The 17856-nt window shown below is 38.9% G+C and overlaps 1 protein-coding gene across 2 annotated transcripts in view; it reads right to left on the bottom strand.

The window, feature by feature from the left end:
- The window catches only part of LOC128012039 (3-oxoacyl-[acyl-carrier-protein] synthase, mitochondrial-like), a 48803-nt gene that overhangs the window by 1186 nt on the left and 29761 nt on the right, over positions 1-17856 (bottom strand). Inside the window, exons 1-2 of one of the 2 annotated variants that reach the window (XM_052594956.1) lie at positions 4187-4247; positions 2540-3556 (exon numbers count right to left, since the gene is read on the bottom strand). In XM_052594956.1, coding sequence (XP_052450916.1) covers positions 2540-3510 — 971 coding nt within the window. In that variant the 5' untranslated portion in view covers positions 3511-3556; positions 4187-4247. Of the gene's footprint in view, positions 1-2539; positions 3557-4186; positions 4248-17856 lie in introns of those variants that run through there. The other variant, XM_052594957.1, reaches the window with a different exon arrangement.

Genomic DNA, 17856 nt, shown 5'->3' with positions numbered 1-17856 from the left:
TGACATTATTAATTTTTAAGTATTTGACCAGTTTTTTTTTTCTTTTGATAAACTATTGTAGCAGAAATGAGTCGAATCAGACAAATCAAAGAGTCTATCAGAGCTGTGTGCATTGAAACGAGAGCCGAATTCCTCAGGAAGTCATAAATCAGTTCTAGTGCCACAAGAACCCAGCAAGATAACCAACCAACCAACTTGTTCACACAACAGCTTTCAACATTAACACCAATATAACGATTATTGACAATTTTAATTCGAAGAAGAGATTGTCAAATTTATTGTTCGTGATTGGAATGCAACGCTGGACATCACATGTAAACCCAGGAGATCAAGTTAAATACTTGCATTGACTCCCCCCCCCCCCCCCCAGCCAGTGAAACCAGACTGAAATTCCTAAGGGGGAAGGGCTTTAAACCTTTGTCTTCACAGAAAAGTCCCTTTGCCAGAGAATGGCAAAGAAACTGCTTTTTATACATTATATATGGACCAGAATGAACTCAAAAAAGACTTATGAATGAATCATTCCATTGCTTAACTCCATATTCATTTACGTGTAACCCACACATTTGACTATCATGTATAATCACTTATTGTGTATGTCTTTTGATAACTATAGGATACCTAGTCATGTCTAGTATTCAAATAATCGCATTTTCTTGCTTGATATTGTCCTGACAATCATTTATTTGTAAAATATATCATAATCATGTTATAGGAATCATGTCCAAAATTAGACCCTGTGAGGCAAGAACCACATGCTTGGTAAGATAAACAATGATTTATGATACCCCAGACCCCAGGACCATATCTGATTGGTCAAGGCAACATTTGAGGGGTGGCCAACAAGGAAGTTTAAAAACTTTGGACACGATTAAATCTTGCTTTTAGTTCTAGTCTGCCTGCTGCTATTAGCCATGTCGGCTTTTAGTCTGCTTTTAGTTCCAGCCTTGCTCGTGCTATCAGTCATGCCTGCTCTTAGCTTGTAGCTTTGCTACCTAGCTTTAGCTTGTAGCATCTAGCCATGTGGTTAGTCATCATGGTTCTTCGAGCGCGGTTCCAGCGTGCCTGCCTGCTGCTACTTATGCCACAATGAGAAGGAACACAACCTAGTCTCGTCAAACTTTATTTCTTTTCTTTTCCGTTTGAGAGTTTCGTGTTCTGAGTTAAGTTTTGTAACGTCGACCTCGTCTGCGCGTTTGAACTCCGACCAGCCACACAGCTTCAGCCAACGCCCAAGCACGGGCTCCCCAAGACGTCACTTCAGCCAACTGAACTTCCAGCCAATCAGCGACACCGGGATACCCCTTTCAACGGGAGTTCCTTTCACAGGAAACTAAGGCAACGTATCCCCAGATATTTGTTGTGCTGGTGTATCTAGTATAATTTTAGTCACATTGAGGAACTCAATGCAAGGGCTAATTATGTGATTGATGGTTGTTCATGTCTATGCAATTTAACGTATTGCTGTAAACTTGGGATTCCATATTTCCATTCTCTTAAACTCATCTTTCCCTAACTTTCGACCTTCCTGCAACTTGTGTGAATGTGTGTGTGCGTGCGTTTATGTGTTAGATTAGTTTATATGTCTTAGATTTATCTAATAAAGCCTTATTCATATTGAAAAGAGAAGTATCTTGTGTTTTGTGCTTACAAGTTAATGTCTTAAACTGCCGATCTTGTTACTGTGCTAATTGATAGTGGTTTCACTATAGTTTGGATATTAGTATCCAGCGCAGATTTGATGTTAAACGGCTCGTTCACTGAACCGCAGGCGCGTCTCCGTGAACAGCCGTGAAACAGTGATTCTGTTCAAATTCCCTTTAAAATCTTAAATGATTCCCTTTGAGCTAAATTGACCTGTTTCCCTTACACTATTCTATAATACTGGATTTTCTTTTTATTTCCAAGGTGACACTACACATCACTCATTTAATTTTATTTATTTATTTTTTTTATTTTTTATATATACTTAATATAAGTAAATATTAAAGAAAATTAAATGTGATAGAAAATTTGGTAGTTTTAATATTTTTATTAATGATAAATCATCTTGCACAGTACGATTTTTCAAAAACATACAAAGTACTGCTGTGAACTGTTTTTTTTTTCATGTTGCTTATTGTCTGTCATTGGTGTAAATTTCATATCATCGATACCCAATTATAATTTTTCTTAAAATATTTATTTAGATTTAATGTTTACATTTTCTGTTTTTAATGGTTTTTTTTATTATTATTATTATTGTTTTTGGCATTTTATTAGTTTTTTTGTCTATATAGTATTTTCACATTTTTATTTAGTAGTTTTAGTTTATTTATTCTTAGTTATTTACTTTAACTGAAGCTTTAAAATAAAATAAGTTAAAAAAAAAAATATATATATATATATATATATATCTGATATCTTACCATTTGTCTAGTTTCAAGTAAAGAAAATAAATTTTTATGGTTCTAGTTTTAGTTAATAAGTCTGTCTGTCCTCAGATAAAGTTGTATATAAATCCTATTGTGTAGTGTAGTGTTTATTAAATCAGTATTACCGAAAGGCTCCGTCTCCATCTGCGGTTGGAGCCGTGATGTGGCTGGCGTCTCCAGATAGTCCATATCCCAGCACCTCAGCATACACCCGTGCACCTCTCTGCTTGGCATGTCCATATTCCTCTAAAACCAGCACAGCTGCCCCTTCTCCCATCACAAACCCCTCTCTGTCTGGATGAAATGGGCGTGAGGCGAGTCTGGGCTCCTGGTTCCAGTTGGTGCTGAGGGCCCGAGCACGAGCGAACCCTGCGATGGACAGCGGACTGACGCAGGCCTCCGTCCCACCGGCGAGCATCACCTCGGCATCACCGTGAGCGATGAAACGAGCCGCGTCTCCGACAGCGTGAGCTCCTGTGGTGCATGCGGTGGACACGGCGTGATTGGGACCCTTGAGTTTGTGTTTGATGCTTATGTGTCCCGCAGCCATGTTGACCAGGATACGGGGGACAAAAAATGGGCTGACTTTGCTGTAGCCGCGTGTCTGAAAGGCCGAGGCCGTCCGAGCGATTTCCTCCAGAGACACCATACCCATCCCGACCGCCACACCGGTGCTCACCTGCTCCTCAGGGCTTCTGGGAAACCATCCGCAATCCTCAAGAGCCAGCTGGGCGGCACCGATGGCCATAACCGTAGCTGGAGACATGCTGTTGAGCTCTCCTTTGGACACAAACACCTCTTGATTGAAATCTCCATGTTTATCTCCTCTCGGCACGCGGGCTGCTACCTTACACGGCACTGTCTTATACTCCTCTGGGTCCAAAGCAACCAAACCACTTTCTCCACCAATCAGACGCTGCCATGGCAGAGCACTTCCTGTCCCGAGGGGAGAGACGAGACCGATGCCGGTGATCACCACCCTCCTGTGACTCTGAGCTGCTCTAGTGTAGCGTCTCAAACACATGCAGCTCTTCACAGTGGACAGAGAGCCACCATAGAGTCTCACTAACATCTTCTGACAGCATCTCAATGACATTGTGACCAACCTGTGCTGGGAGGACTGAGGTCACATCAGATCTTCACTGTAAAAAAGAATGAACAATTTCATGACCCATATCACAATAAAATCATGACTGTTTCTACTATGCATTTTTTTCTCAAGTTTTTATACATTTGTTTCAGAACCAACACACACACACACACACACACACACACACACACACACACACACACACACACACACATATATATATATATATATATGTGTGTGTGTGTGTGTGTGTGTGTGTGTGTGTGTGTGTGTGTGTGTGTGAACAAAAGCCGATCTGACATCATGCTATCATATTATAATATCTATCTATCATCAATTAGATATGGAACATATAAACATAAAATGTTTGATTCAAGTCCTCTGTAACAACCAAATCATATCTAGTAGACAAAAATTGAATCCAAAACAAATCTTTACATTTTTTGTTGCAACAAAAAATTAAATGTTTATGTATTAACATTATAGATGTATATATTTAAGCGCATTATGCTAAGACAACCGAATAAACATTAAATAAATTAAATGATCAAATCTAACCATATTTTAATGTTAATCATGAAATAAATAATTTCATGAACGAATTTCCATGTATCCACTTTATTAACTTAAAAACATTTCACATATAATCATAATTTAAAAGTAATTAAACACAAAGACGTACTTGTATTCACGTGGATAAGTAAACAGACACAGACAGTGGCTGATTTCCGGTTCATGCTGCTTTCCATAATATAAGTCTCCAGACTTGGTGCTAAAAGTCCTCATTTGATAAATCAGTAATTTACACATTCATCTCAAAAATTACTAATTTCTACTACTGATATTATACATATTAACAGTAATAATGTATTCCATAAAGTATATATGCTATTAAATTATAAAAATGAGCCCGTTATTAATAGCACGTTGACTAGCTGTAAAGGCCAAAGGAAACTCAATAACACTGATGACGTCTAGTGGATAAAGCTGTGTAAATGCATTGAGAACACAAAACGTACAATTAAATTTAATATTAGTAAGTAACGTTTTTATTCATTTTTAGTACAAATTTTCTGTACCAACACATTGTAACAACAATTTTACATATTGATATGAAGTGACTAGATGATTTTCTACTGATTTCTTATTAAACTGTCACCAACTGAATTTCAGTGGTCAAAGTAGTTAGTTAAATTAAAAACTCGATCATCATCTTGGAGAGAGATGCAGCTCGTCAAAGTCATATTTGGTGTTTCACTATTAGCTCACCTAAATATGTTCGTATTTTATTTGTAAACATCATACCTTTTTCGCTTATTTCAGTTATTCTCATGAGCGAGCTAAGCCAGTAATTGACTGTGTCATGTAAACATTGCTGAAAAAACGAAAAGAGGAAAAACAGATAATTGAGTGAATCATTTACCAATTCATAAACAGTTCAAAACAGCCTTTCACATTTTCGAAATTCGACATCCCTTATTGGTTTTAAAAAGCACATACAAAGTGATGGATGAATCTGAGCTTTACAAAGCAGCAAATCATTAATGATCCACTGTTTCAAAGCGCTCCAATCGGATCGCGAATTGATTCAGATCGGGACTTCAAAGCCGTTCAAAGCGCATATCGCGAATCACTTGATTCAGATCGGGACTTCAAAGCGCGAATCGCTAATCACTTTTCAGTTTGGGACTTCGAGCGTGAATCACTTGATTCAGATCGGGACTTCAAGTGCGTATCGCATTTGATTCAGATCGGTACTTAAAACCGCGTATCGCGTCATTGATTCAGGGACTACAAGCGCGAATCGCAAATCACTTGATTCAGATCGGATAGCTCGTATCGCGAATCACTTAATTCAGATCGGTTCGGGACTTCGAGCGCGTATCGCGAATCACTTGATTCAGATCGGGACTTCAAAGCGCGTATCGCGAATCGATTCAGATCGGGACTTCAAGCACGTATCGCGAATCACTTGATTCAGATCGGGACTTCAAAGCGCGAATCGCGAATCACTTGATTCAGATCGGGACTTCAAGCGCGTATGGCGAATCACTTGATTCAGATCGGGACTTCAAAGCGCGAATCGCGAATCACTTGATTCAGGTCGGGACTTCAATCGCGTATCGCGAATCACTTGATTCAGATCGGGACTTCAAGCGCGTATCGCGAATCACTTGATTCAGATCGGGACTTCAAAGCGCGAATCGCGAATCGATTCAGATCGGGACTTCAAGCGCGTATCGCGAATCACTTGATTCAGATCGGGACTTCAAAGCACGTATCGCGAATCGATTCAGATCGGGACTTCAAGCGCGTATCGCGAATCACTTGATTCAGATCGGGACTTCAAAGCACGTATCGCGAATCGATTCAGATCGGGACTTCAAGCGCATATCGCGAATCACTTGATTCAGATCGGGACTTCAAGCGCATATCGCGAATCACTTGATTCAGATCGGGACTTCAAGCGCATATCGCGAATCACTTGATTCAGATCGGGACTTCAAAGCGTGTATCGCGAATCATTTGATCCAGATCGGGACTTCAAAGCGTATATCGCGATTCATTTGATTCAGATCGGGACTTTAAAGCGCGTATCGCGAATCACTTGATGCCGAGGTCACACCTCTACTCTTTTTCAAAAGACATCCTGGGATTTTTAATGAACACAGAGAGTCAGGACCTCTGTTTAACGTCTCATCCGATGGACGGTGCTTGTTGACAGGTCACTAATGTGTCGTCATCATGACGTATTCCCAGTGGTGAACGCAAAGAATTTTGGGAATCCGCGGCACAAACATTAGGCGCCAGACTTCTGTGCATGGAGGGAAGAACGCAGTGATGCCGTCTTACCTGTTGTGTTATAAACTGCAATAGTCGTTCTCACGATAGAAGTGGCATAAAGCTTAAGAACGGAATATCCTTTTATCGTTTTCCAGCGTGGGAAAATAATAGTACAAGCCATGTTTCAGAGGTGACAAAAAGGCGCCGAATGGCATGGATAGCAGCGGTAGGGAGGCCAAGATTACCTTCGATAACACTCCACCACACATGATGGTCTGTTCAAAGCATTTTCACAAAGGTAAGTTACAATTACTCTCTGTAAATGTTAACCGTTAACTAGCATGAAATGGCTATAAAATGAGCTTAAGTTACCAATGTACTAAAGCGTAACGTTAATCAGTTTTAAATGTTGTACATCTAGGCTACATTGCAATTTATTTGGTGACTGTGTTTGCAGGCAAACCTGCCTATGAAATGTTGGAGTGTGATCCTGCTTTGATTACAGGAATAAATTAGTTTAAAATATATTAAAATAGAAAAGTCATTTTAAATTGTCATAATACTTCACAATATTACTGTTTTTATTATTATTATTATTATTATTATTTTTTTTAAATAAATGCAGCCTTGGTGAGCAGAAGATGCTTCTTTTAAAAACATTTAAAAATCTTACTGACCCCAAACTTTTGAACTGTAGTGTATGTTGCCCCCTGTGTGTAGCTAATCTGGATTCCTTAGGAATAGAGGTTGTGATATTGACACAATTTCTTTATATTGTTACTGTCAGACACTACACCTGCACCTGAGACGTAAGGTCCTTTGAATCCACCCCCATCACCGGACACTGTCCACACCACTCATGAGACTGAGCTGAAGACTTTGCTGGATAATAATTGTGGTTGTGTGCTGTGCTTTGACCAATATGTGTCCAAGACGTCATGTTAGAATTATACACCATGCTCACATCTAATATGTAAATGTTTTTTTGTTTTCCAAAAGGTTCTTCTCACATGTAATGTTTTTTTTTAGCCATGTCTGTAAATAAAATACACAAAGATTGAATGAAATTCTGATTATCGCAAGCTAACATGTCATCAAGCTCTTCAGGCTGTCTGTAAAAGCACCACAACACAGCCTTTTCACATGGCCTTCTTTTGGGCTGGAGGGTGTTATCTTGACTAGTCGCTCTGCTTGTAAGGATTGAGTCCTTTATTTTCTTGTCATATCTCATCTTTGCATTCGGATTTAGTTTTAGGTGGTATGGTGCGACAATGTTTTCTTTAACCCGCTGCAATTTGTAGGATTATATTCTGTTTTTCACGCTAATTTTTCATGCCAGATCACTAGCCTGCTTTGACAGACCATGTTAACTGGCCAAACATACCCAGAATTCTTTGTGTTCTGATGACGTTGCCGCCCAGTTGGTCACATGTGTTAGCGATCTCTATAGTGTCACCAGGCACAAGGAAGGACCCACACAGACCACAGGGTGAGCACCCCCTGCTGGCCTCACTAGCACCTCTTCCAGCAGCAACCTAATTTTCCCAGGAGGTACCATGTACTGACCAGGCTCAGCCCTATAGCTTCAGTGGGCAACCAGTCTTGAGCTCCAGGCTGATATTGCTGCCGGCTATAACTCTTACTTTTTAACTCCTATTAAAATTAATAAGAAGTAATTAGTTTGTTTCTCCTCAGCAACAGTTGTAAATTTTAGAGCTACAAACAGATGTTAACCAGAGTTAATATGATAGAATAAAAGTCCATGACAAATTGTATGTTGATTGAAATATTTTTAATAAAGGCAGTACAAAAGTCTTTATTATTACTATTACCATTAATTAATTTATTAGTTTATATAACTGGGGATGTGATTTGTAATGTATTTAGAAATTTATGAGAACAGGACTTTTGTAAACTTTTGTTGAAAAACATGATTCTAAACATATTCATGCTTCATTAAGGCAGGAACATGGATGTCAGGTGCGGAAACTGCTTCTGCCAGACGATTCCTGACAACATCACCATACACTCACTACTACTTTTGGCTCCTAAACTCTGGAAATGCCTTCCTGATAATGTTCAGGATTCAGAGACATTCTCTCTGTTTAAATCTAGATTAAAAACACATCTCTGTCGCCAAGCATTCCAATAACGCATCTCATAATTTTTGACTGCAGCCATATCTGATCAAATTATTTCGATTATTATTATTTAGCTCGGGTTAAACTAATTAATTTTACTTGTTGGAACAGCAGCTATTCTAATGATGTCTCTGTTTATTTCTCTGCTTTGCCAAAAGGTTCAGAGAAGAGAAGAGCTGATGTAACCCCCTCAGAGGACCTCAGATGATGCCAACCCTGAAACAACATACAGAACTACCAAACTTTACTATAAGTTTGATTGCAGTATATAATGACTGATGTTGATAGTGTTCATCATCTGTTTGACTACGTCTTTAATTTATTTTTCCATACATTTCTGCCATATGCACATAAACTGACAGTCAACATGGATAAGCTACTGCTAAATATTGTAGAAACTTAATTTTCTGTAAAGTTGCTTTGCAATGATTTGTATCATAAAAAGGGCTATACAAATAAATTTCAATTCAATTCAGTTGAGGGCCCTTTCATCATGGGCGGATCCAGGAAAGCCAACAACTGTGATCGCACACAGCCTGGAGCAGCACTGAATGGAATAATTTCCTGTTAAAATAACAGGATGCATTGACTGCAGGGGGCTTTATGCACATGAGGCATCCATCAATAACTCTGCCGTGTGAAAAAAGCAGGAGAGCCTGCCAGCAAATTCTGCACCAATTTCCTCCACCTCTTTACCCTGAAGGAGTTGCATGATATATTTTAGCAGGTCAAGAACAGCCCGACCTTGTGCACAACCCTGTGCACTGTTGACTTAGGGATAGCTGAGGTAACAACATCACAACCTCGATATCATTTGACCTTCCATTGTCAGCTTCATAAGGCAGTGCAGCTATGATGTTGACTTTGGATTGTCTTGTCAGAGGGACGGATGTCAGATTCTCTGTCAAAAAACAGCTTCAGGATCCGAACTGTTGCATTCAAGTGTCAAGTGTCCTGTCTTTATGCATTATACTTATATTTCTGTATTACTGTCCTAGATTTATGCATAACCCCCACCCCACACACACACACACGCATATGTATAAACAAGATTCAACATGAAAATGTAAAGAAAAGTAAAAACTGGACACTAATCAATTCTAAAAGCTCTACGAAAAGGGTAAAATTTCATTCCAGATTTAAAAGCATCCACAGATGTGGAAGATTTAATGTGCATTGGGAGAGAGTTACATAATCCAGGAGCAGAGTCTGCGAAAGCCCTATCACCCTTTGATTTCAATCTTGTTTTGGAAACCTGAAGAATCATCTGATTTGAAGATCTCAAGTTTCTTCAACTTTGATAAGGAATCAATTCAATTCAGTTCAAGTGTATTTGTATAGGCTTTTTACGATACAAATCCTTACAAAGCAACTTTACAGAAAATTACGTTTCTACAATATTTAGTAGTTGCTTATAAGTGGTGACTGTCAGTTTGTGCACGTATGAAAACAAGATGCAGTCAGCCAGACGATGAACATTATTTACAGCAGTTATTATATGATGCAGTCACACTTGTTGCAATAATTGTTAGTTCTGTTTGTTGATTCAGGGTTAGCATCATCTGAGTTCCTCTGAGGGTCAGCATCATCTCTTCTCAGGTGTTCTGGATCCAGACTGGAGCTTGTGTAAATCCTAGTTACCACGGGATGTGAATCGTGTGGCAAAACATAGGAACAAATAGAGACTATTAGCATAGCTGCTGATCCAACAAAGTAAAATTAATTAATTTAACCCAAGCTAAATTATAAGAATGCGCATTTGATCAGATGCAACTGCAGTCACAAATTTTGAGATACATTATTCGAATGCTTGGCGAAAGAGATGTGTTTTTAATCTAGATTTAAACAGAGAGAGTGTGTCTGAACCCCGAACATTATCAGGAAGGCTATTCCAGAGTTTGGGAGCCAAATGTGAGAAAGCTCTACCTCCTTTAGTGGACTTTGCTATCCTAGGAACTAAAAGTCCAGCGATTCGTGACATTAGGAAGCGCGATGGACTTTAACATTGTATAAGGCTAGTTGGCTATGCAGGAGCTAAACCATTCAGTACCTTATAGGTAAGTAATGATCATTTGTAACTTAAAAAGAACTTAATTGGTTGCCAGTGCAGAGACTGTAGAATTGGGGTAATATAATACAATTTTCTTGACCTGGTAAGGACTTTAGCTGCTGCATTTCGGACTAGCTTGTTTATTGAAGATGTAGGACAACCACCTAGAAGTGCATTACAATAGTCCAGTCTAGAGGTCATGAATGCATGAACTAGCTTTTCTGCATCAGAAACAGGTAACATTTCGTAGCTTGGCAATGTTTCTAAGATGGAAGATGGAATCAATAGGTCAACAATATATTTTGGAGCAATGCATCCAATGATTGAAAAACCATCAGCAAAACCTTGAATTCAATTCAAAATTTTACAGTCAACCAGTGTAGAGAAAATAGAGTAAACATATCTCTCTTCTTTGTGCAAGTCAAAAGTCTGGCAGCAGCATTTTGTACTAATTGAAGACGAGATAATTGACCCTGTTAAATACCTATATGAACAGAATTACAGTCACCGATGTGTGATGACACAAAGGCATGAATAGGCATGAAAAGGCCTAGTCTCCAGATCCTTAAAAGATAAAAAAAAATTCAGTTTAGACATAATTCTGAGTTGATTAAAGGCAGCCCTCACAACATTAGTAACCTGCTTATCTAAAACTAAGGCTGAATAATCATAATACCCACATTCTTAACATGATCCAAAACACGTATCTTCATAGCTGCCAAACTATAAGATTTCCCTGGAAGCAGAAGAAGGTCCAAAAACAACAGACTCTTATTAGTCTTATTAGTGTTCAGATGAAAAAAAGTTCCTTGCCAGCAAGGCTCTTATCTCACCTAAACACTGAGCAAGTCCATCAAAAGACTGAGATACATTTGGGCTATTGGGATATAATAGTGTCATCTGCATATAAATTATAAATAATATTATATTTATGAAATATAATAGGCCCATATAAGATGCAAATGTCCTTTCTCTTTATTTAACCTAATTTTATAAGTTTATCTTTCATTGTTACACAAATGATTGCACATGAACATCAGCACCATTCTCCTCAGGAAAGACCTGCGTCGGGTAGATCTACAGCAGCAACATCCTGCTTCTCTCTTCAAGTTGGTAGGATATATATTAAAGCAGTGTAAATGGAATTTTATATATTCAATTTATAATGCTCTAATATAATATATGCAAAGAGTAAATTATATTGGATCAGTATCAATAAAGTGTCAAATGCTTTGTTCACACTAATTGTGTAACAAGGCAACAACGTTCTCTTCCGTAAAAGAGATGTGCATACTCTTTTGCTACACACATACAAGTATGTACATTTCCATAAAATAGGCTACTTTTAGCACATATAATTAGGCGAACTGGGACGTTGCGTGGGACCAGTGTTCCCAAATTAGCAATTTTGTTTCTAGATTTAGCAACTTTTCAGACTACACTAGCAACTCTTTTTCCAAAAAGCCCCTAGCAACAAATTTAGCAATTTTTTTTACATTTATTTGCATCGTTTAATAAGTGACTTGAGTGATAAAAAAGGCTCACATTTTCATCTAATATACAAAAAAAGAGGAAACCAAAGATGAGTACACATCATGTAAATCAAGTTACTTGCTCTTTGCAATTGTTTGATTTATTAATAATGATATAAATTTAATAATGGTGCATAAATGATACACCGTGTTAGCTTGTAACTGTGATTGCTCACCACTTATCACATTGCAAGAACAATATCTAGAAAAATGGAAAAGGTACTAGTATTTTTCCAGGACATTATACATTATCCATTGAAAACTGAAAACACTAAATACAACGTGTAATTAAAAATTCAGGTAAAACACCTGTGAAAAATCTATACGAAAAATTCCTTCATATTAACATAATAGATTTATAACAACATAACAAAAGATTTTGCCCTATTTTTGGAGTGTAGCATACTAACTAATACAATACTTAAAACTATTGTTCAGAATGTGCAGTAGTTTTACTAGTTTGCAAGCTAAAAAAATTAATCTGAAATTGTTCAAAAGAGTTCAAAAGAAGTGTTCAACAATTCAAAAAATACAGTTATTTATATTTTAATATTATATTATGCATTATTATTATTTAAATTAAAATATTAATTAACATATCAAGTATTTTTGCTTAGATTTGATGCAGTGACACAATTTTGCGTAGTGATTACATAGCGCCCTCATCACGCAATGACATCACAGTGTCATTTAGCAACTTTTAGCAAATCAACCTTCCTTTAGCAACTTTCTCTGAAAATTAGTTGGCAACACTGCGTGGGACTTTGGAGCGCGAATGGTGAATCATTTGATTCAGATTGGAACTTCAGATTCATGATTCTTTTGATTCAGATTGGAACTTCAGATTCATGATTCTTTTGATTCAATCGGAACTAGATTAATGATTCTTTTGATTCAGATCGGAACTTCGGTTGGGGTTCGTGAGTCTTTTGTTTATATGTGTGTGACATTGACATACCTGTCAAGTTTTGAATTTGAAAATAAGGGAAATTTTCCGGCGCCCACCGCGAGCAGTCCCACCACCCCAACAAAGCTCCAGTATCCCTTACATTTTAAGACAGGTGTTATAGCCCAAATGAAAACACAAAACGGTATATATGAAGAGCATTTATTTAAAGGCTTATTTGCATATTTTCTGTTAATTTTACATTGCTTGTCTTTACATTTACATTTTATTTTCATTCCACACATTCTTTTAATTTCATATTGCTTTTTTTTTTTTTTTTTTACAGTTTTTCTTTTCATTTCACATAACTTTTCTTTTACTCTTTTAGTGAGTTGTTGTACAAATTTGTTGCAGACTTTGCATTCTTTAAAAAAGTAAATTCGCTGTCGCATTTATCACGGTATTTACACATGGGTTTTGGTTTTTTGGAAGGTGTGCCTTCACTCTCTATCGTAGCATCCATCATCCGTCTCTGTTTTTTCTTTTGTTGTTGTTTTTCCCGAGTTATAACTCATGTCATCTGACCTCACACACCCCTCGCGACAGGCTACTGCAGGTGGCAGTTATCGCGAGACTATAACAGAGCTCAGATTGGGAATGTTTTTTTTTATTATTATTTTATTAATAACGCAGGTTAAAATTAAAGAATTAAAATACGGGAGATTTACGGGAAAATACTAATACGGGAGGACGGCGGGAAAGAAGGGTAAAATACGTGACTTACTTTCCCGGCCAAAACGGGATACTTGACAGGTATGGACATTGTGCTTGCAGGAAACACAAATAGATTAAGTTATATTTTCCTACACTAAAAAAAGAGTTGTTTACTGTACCAAATATCTGGGCATTGGATCGATTTTTGGGCAGTTATTAACGTTTATTGGGTTATTTCAATATTTTGGGTAAAAAAAAATAATTTCAATGGACAGAATAACTTAATACAATACATAAAGCCTAATATACATATACTAGGCTTATATACATATATGGTGGTGGACGGGGAGATATCCCATCACAATGTAAGCGCTTTGAGTGAAAAAGCAGAAAAGCGCTATATAAATGTAATTTATTATTATTATTAGCCTATATATGTCAGAATATACGCGATATGTCAAAACGATGACTGTTTTATGTCAAAATATGTCACCACGCTACACCAAACAAACGCTGCTCAAACGGAAGCACATTTCCATGGACCTGATTCTGCCCTAAAATAGAGATTAACGAATAATATTTATTGTAGCATAAAAAAGTTGACGTTGATTCTGAGGTAATTTTTACGTCAGAACACAAGAGCAGTAAAACGAGGACTGAAAGTACAGCAGAATCGCTGTTTTCAGCAGCATGAGCTCTTACTATTCTGTCTAATTTCTGTTGAATTGTTTCAGTTATCTTTTGTTTGTGTGTGTGTGTGTGTGTGTGCGTGCGTGAATCCCGAGTAAACAGGGGGAACTGAATGAGGAGTTTGCCAGCTTTAACCCGCCGCAGACAGTCGGAGAAATGCGCGCTTTATATCTCTTACCAAGAGGAAGGAACCGCTAGATCCGCCCCTGCCCAGTGCAGATCCGCCTGGGTCTTGTCTTTTAAATAAAGGTGCTTTTGTTATGATGATCACAGACCCGTGTGGTTTGATTTCTGAGAGGTTATTTTGTGGTCTTATATGATGGCAGAGAGCTCTTGTGTGTCTGGGAGCCCTCAGCCCTTGATGTCTCTGGCCCTCAGCGGAGAATGGACTGCACTGGAACAGAAACTCAAGACACTGGAGAAAGAAGATCCAGAGATCTTCCAAATTGACGAGGTGAGATGCACTGCAGGTGCTTTTTATTGCATGTTTAAAAAAAGACTTCAGTTATGAAAAAAAATATAGAGAGATTTATGTTTGAATTCATAATAATTTATTATGACTGTTATAGAATAGTTTAAACACTATAATATATATAAGAGTTAAAATTAACAATATTAATTAAAATATAGTAAATAATATATTTAAAATGTTTATATAAATATTTATATGTTTATATGTTTATGTGTGTGTGTATAAATAAAGTTAATGTTTATTAATTTAATGGATTTTAATTAGTTTATATATTAGTCTAGTATTGAAATTGAACTAGATGAAAAGTATTGTTATTAATTTTGAATTATTAACATTTATTAAATACATTATTTATAAATAATTGAAATTAAGCAAATTTACATATATTACATTCAAGCGCTTATTGCTATACATGTTAAGTAATTTATTTAATGTTTTAATTAGTCTAGTTAAATTTAAATTTTTGTATATTTCATTTATTTACTTCAAGTCAAATGTATGTTCAATCAATAAACATTTATTGTATGTACATGTTTATATCTCTCTTTTCATATAACATTTTCTGGCTTTTGCTGTTTTACAATGCAAACCAATGTATTAACAATTCTGAATCATTTCTCTCTGCAGTGAAATATTGACTATGTTCACTTGTTCTCCCACAGGAGTCTGGATTGAGCCTCCTGATGGTCGCGGTGCGAGAGAGCCATCAGTCTATCATTGAAAGGTTGTTGGAACTGGGGGTCAATCCAAGTGACAAAACAAAGGTAGGAGTTTCCCATCGTCTGGAATCATGTCTTAACTTAAATAACTCCCACTCCTGTGAGACAAAACCAGCACTCGCCACTTAATGCAGATGATATTCATTAGTAGCAGGCAATTAAGCTTTTAATGGAACAGTTCAGGTTTAGTGATTTACAGTTTTTTTCAGTCGCTAACAAGCATTTGTCCAAGCAGTTGTCACATTTTCAAAACTCTAAACACAATTGACACAGCATCGGTCTATTGTGGCCATACCATTCACACATTTCATGTCGTTTTCACACAATATGGAGTCATTGAACACATTTCCACAATGCTTACATTTTCTGAACAGACAAGCTATACCTCCCAACAAAATTATGGATCGTTTTTGTAGTATTTACAAATGTTAACACACAACATCCCACAATAACAAAAACAATGTTCCAAACCTTAGATACAGTATAAAAACCTTCTGCATTGATATCAGTTCAAAAACAATATTTCTTAGCTGATTTATGTTGTGTAAATTGGGCCAACCACAGCTGATTCCAATCTGGCTTAGACTCAATGGCAGGGGTTATTTTTTTCTATTACATTGACACTTATACAATAAAAGGGGGACTTTGAAGAGTGATGTTTTTGGAAACAAACAGAAAAAGACAAATACTGTAATGTATGGACGAGGAAGAGTAACAGCAAGGGGCCCAGGGAGAAGAGCAGGCCCAGTGAGAGATGCAGTAAGAGATGCAGGAGCAGTGAGAGGAGCAGTGAGATGAGCAGTGAGAGATGCAGTAAGAGATGCAGGAGCAGTGAGAGGAGCAGTGAGATGAGCAGTGAGAGGAGCAGTGAGAGATGCAGTGAGAGGAGCAGGAGCAGTGAGAGGAGCAGTGAGAGATGCAGTGAGAGGAGCAGGAGCAGTGAGAGGAGCAGTGAGAGATGCAGTGAGAGGAGCAGGAGCAGTGAGAGGAGCCGTGAGAGGAGCAGGAGCAGTGAGAGGAGCAGGAGCAGTGAGAGGAGCCGTGAGAGGAGCAGAAGCAGTGAGAGGAGCAGGATCAGTGAGAGGAGCAGGAGCAGTGAGAGGTGCAGGAAAAGTGAGAGGAGCAGGAGCAGTGAGAGGAGCAGGAGCAGTGAGAGGAGCAGGAGCAGTGAGAGATGCAGTGAGAGGAGCAGTGAGAGGAGCAGGAGCAGTGAGAGGAGCAGTGAGAGATGCAGTGAGAGGCGCAGGAGCAGTGAGAGATGCAGTGAGAGATGCAGTGAGAGGAGCAGTGAGAGGAGCAGGATCAGTGAGAGGAGCAGGAGCAGTGAGAGGATCAGTGAGAGGAGCAGTGAGAGGAGCAGGAGCAGTGAGAGGAGCAGTGAAAGGAGCAGGAGCAGTGAGAGGAGCAGTGAGAGATGCACTGAGAGGAGCAGGAGCAGTGAGAGGATCAGTGAGATGAGCAGTGAGAGGAGCAGGAGCAGTGAGAGGAGCAGGAGCAGTGAGAGGAGCAGTGAGAGATGCAGTGAGAGGAGCAGGAGCAGTGAGAGGAGCAGTGAGAGGAGCAGGAGCAGTGAGAGGAGCAGGATCAGTGAGAGAAGCAGTGAGAGGAGCAGGAGCAGTGAGAGGAGCAGGAGCAGTGAGAGGAGCAGTGAGAGATGCAGTGAGAGGAGCAGGAGCAGTGAGAGGAGCAGGAGCAGTGAGAGGAGCAGGATCAGTGAGAGGAGCAGTGAGAGGAGCAGGAGCAGTGAGAGGAGCAGGATCAGTGAGAGGAGCAGGAGCAGTGAGAGGTGCAGGAAAAGTGAGAGGAGCAGGAGCAGTGAGAGGAGCAGGAGCAGTGAGAGATGCAGTGAGAGGAGCAGGAGCAGTGAGAGGAGCAGTGAGAGGAGCAGTGAGAGATGCAGTGAGAGGAGCAGGAGCAGTGAGAGATGCAGTGAGAGATGCAGTGAGAGGAGCAGTGAGAGGAGCAGGAGCAGTGAGAGGATCAGTGAGAGGATCAGTGAGATGAGCAGGAGCAGTGAGAGGAGCAGTTTGAGATGCAGTGAGAGGAGCAGGAGCAGTGAGAGGATCAGGAGCAGTGAGAAGAGCAGTGAGAGGAGCAGGAGCAGTGAGAGGATCAGTGAGATGAGCAGTGAGAGGAGCAGGAGCAGTGAGAGGATCAGTGAGATGAGCAGTGAGAGGAGCAGGAGCAGTGAGAGGATCAGTGAGATGAGCAGTGAGAGGAGCAGGATCAGTGAGAGGATCAGTGAGATGAGCAGTGAGAGGAGCAGGATCAGTGAGATGAGCAGTGAGAGGAGCAGGAGCAGTGAGAGATGCAGTGAGAGAAGTGTGAGAGGAGCAGTGAGCGATTGTTTTTATTCCCCCCCCC

Source organism: Carassius gibelio, chromosome B23 (assembly GCF_023724105.1).
Source record: "Carassius gibelio isolate Cgi1373 ecotype wild population from Czech Republic chromosome B23, carGib1.2-hapl.c, whole genome shotgun sequence".
Classification (NCBI taxonomy): Eukaryota; Metazoa; Chordata; class Actinopteri; order Cypriniformes; family Cyprinidae; genus Carassius; species Carassius gibelio.
This window is presented reverse-complemented; position numbering and strand designations above follow the sequence as displayed.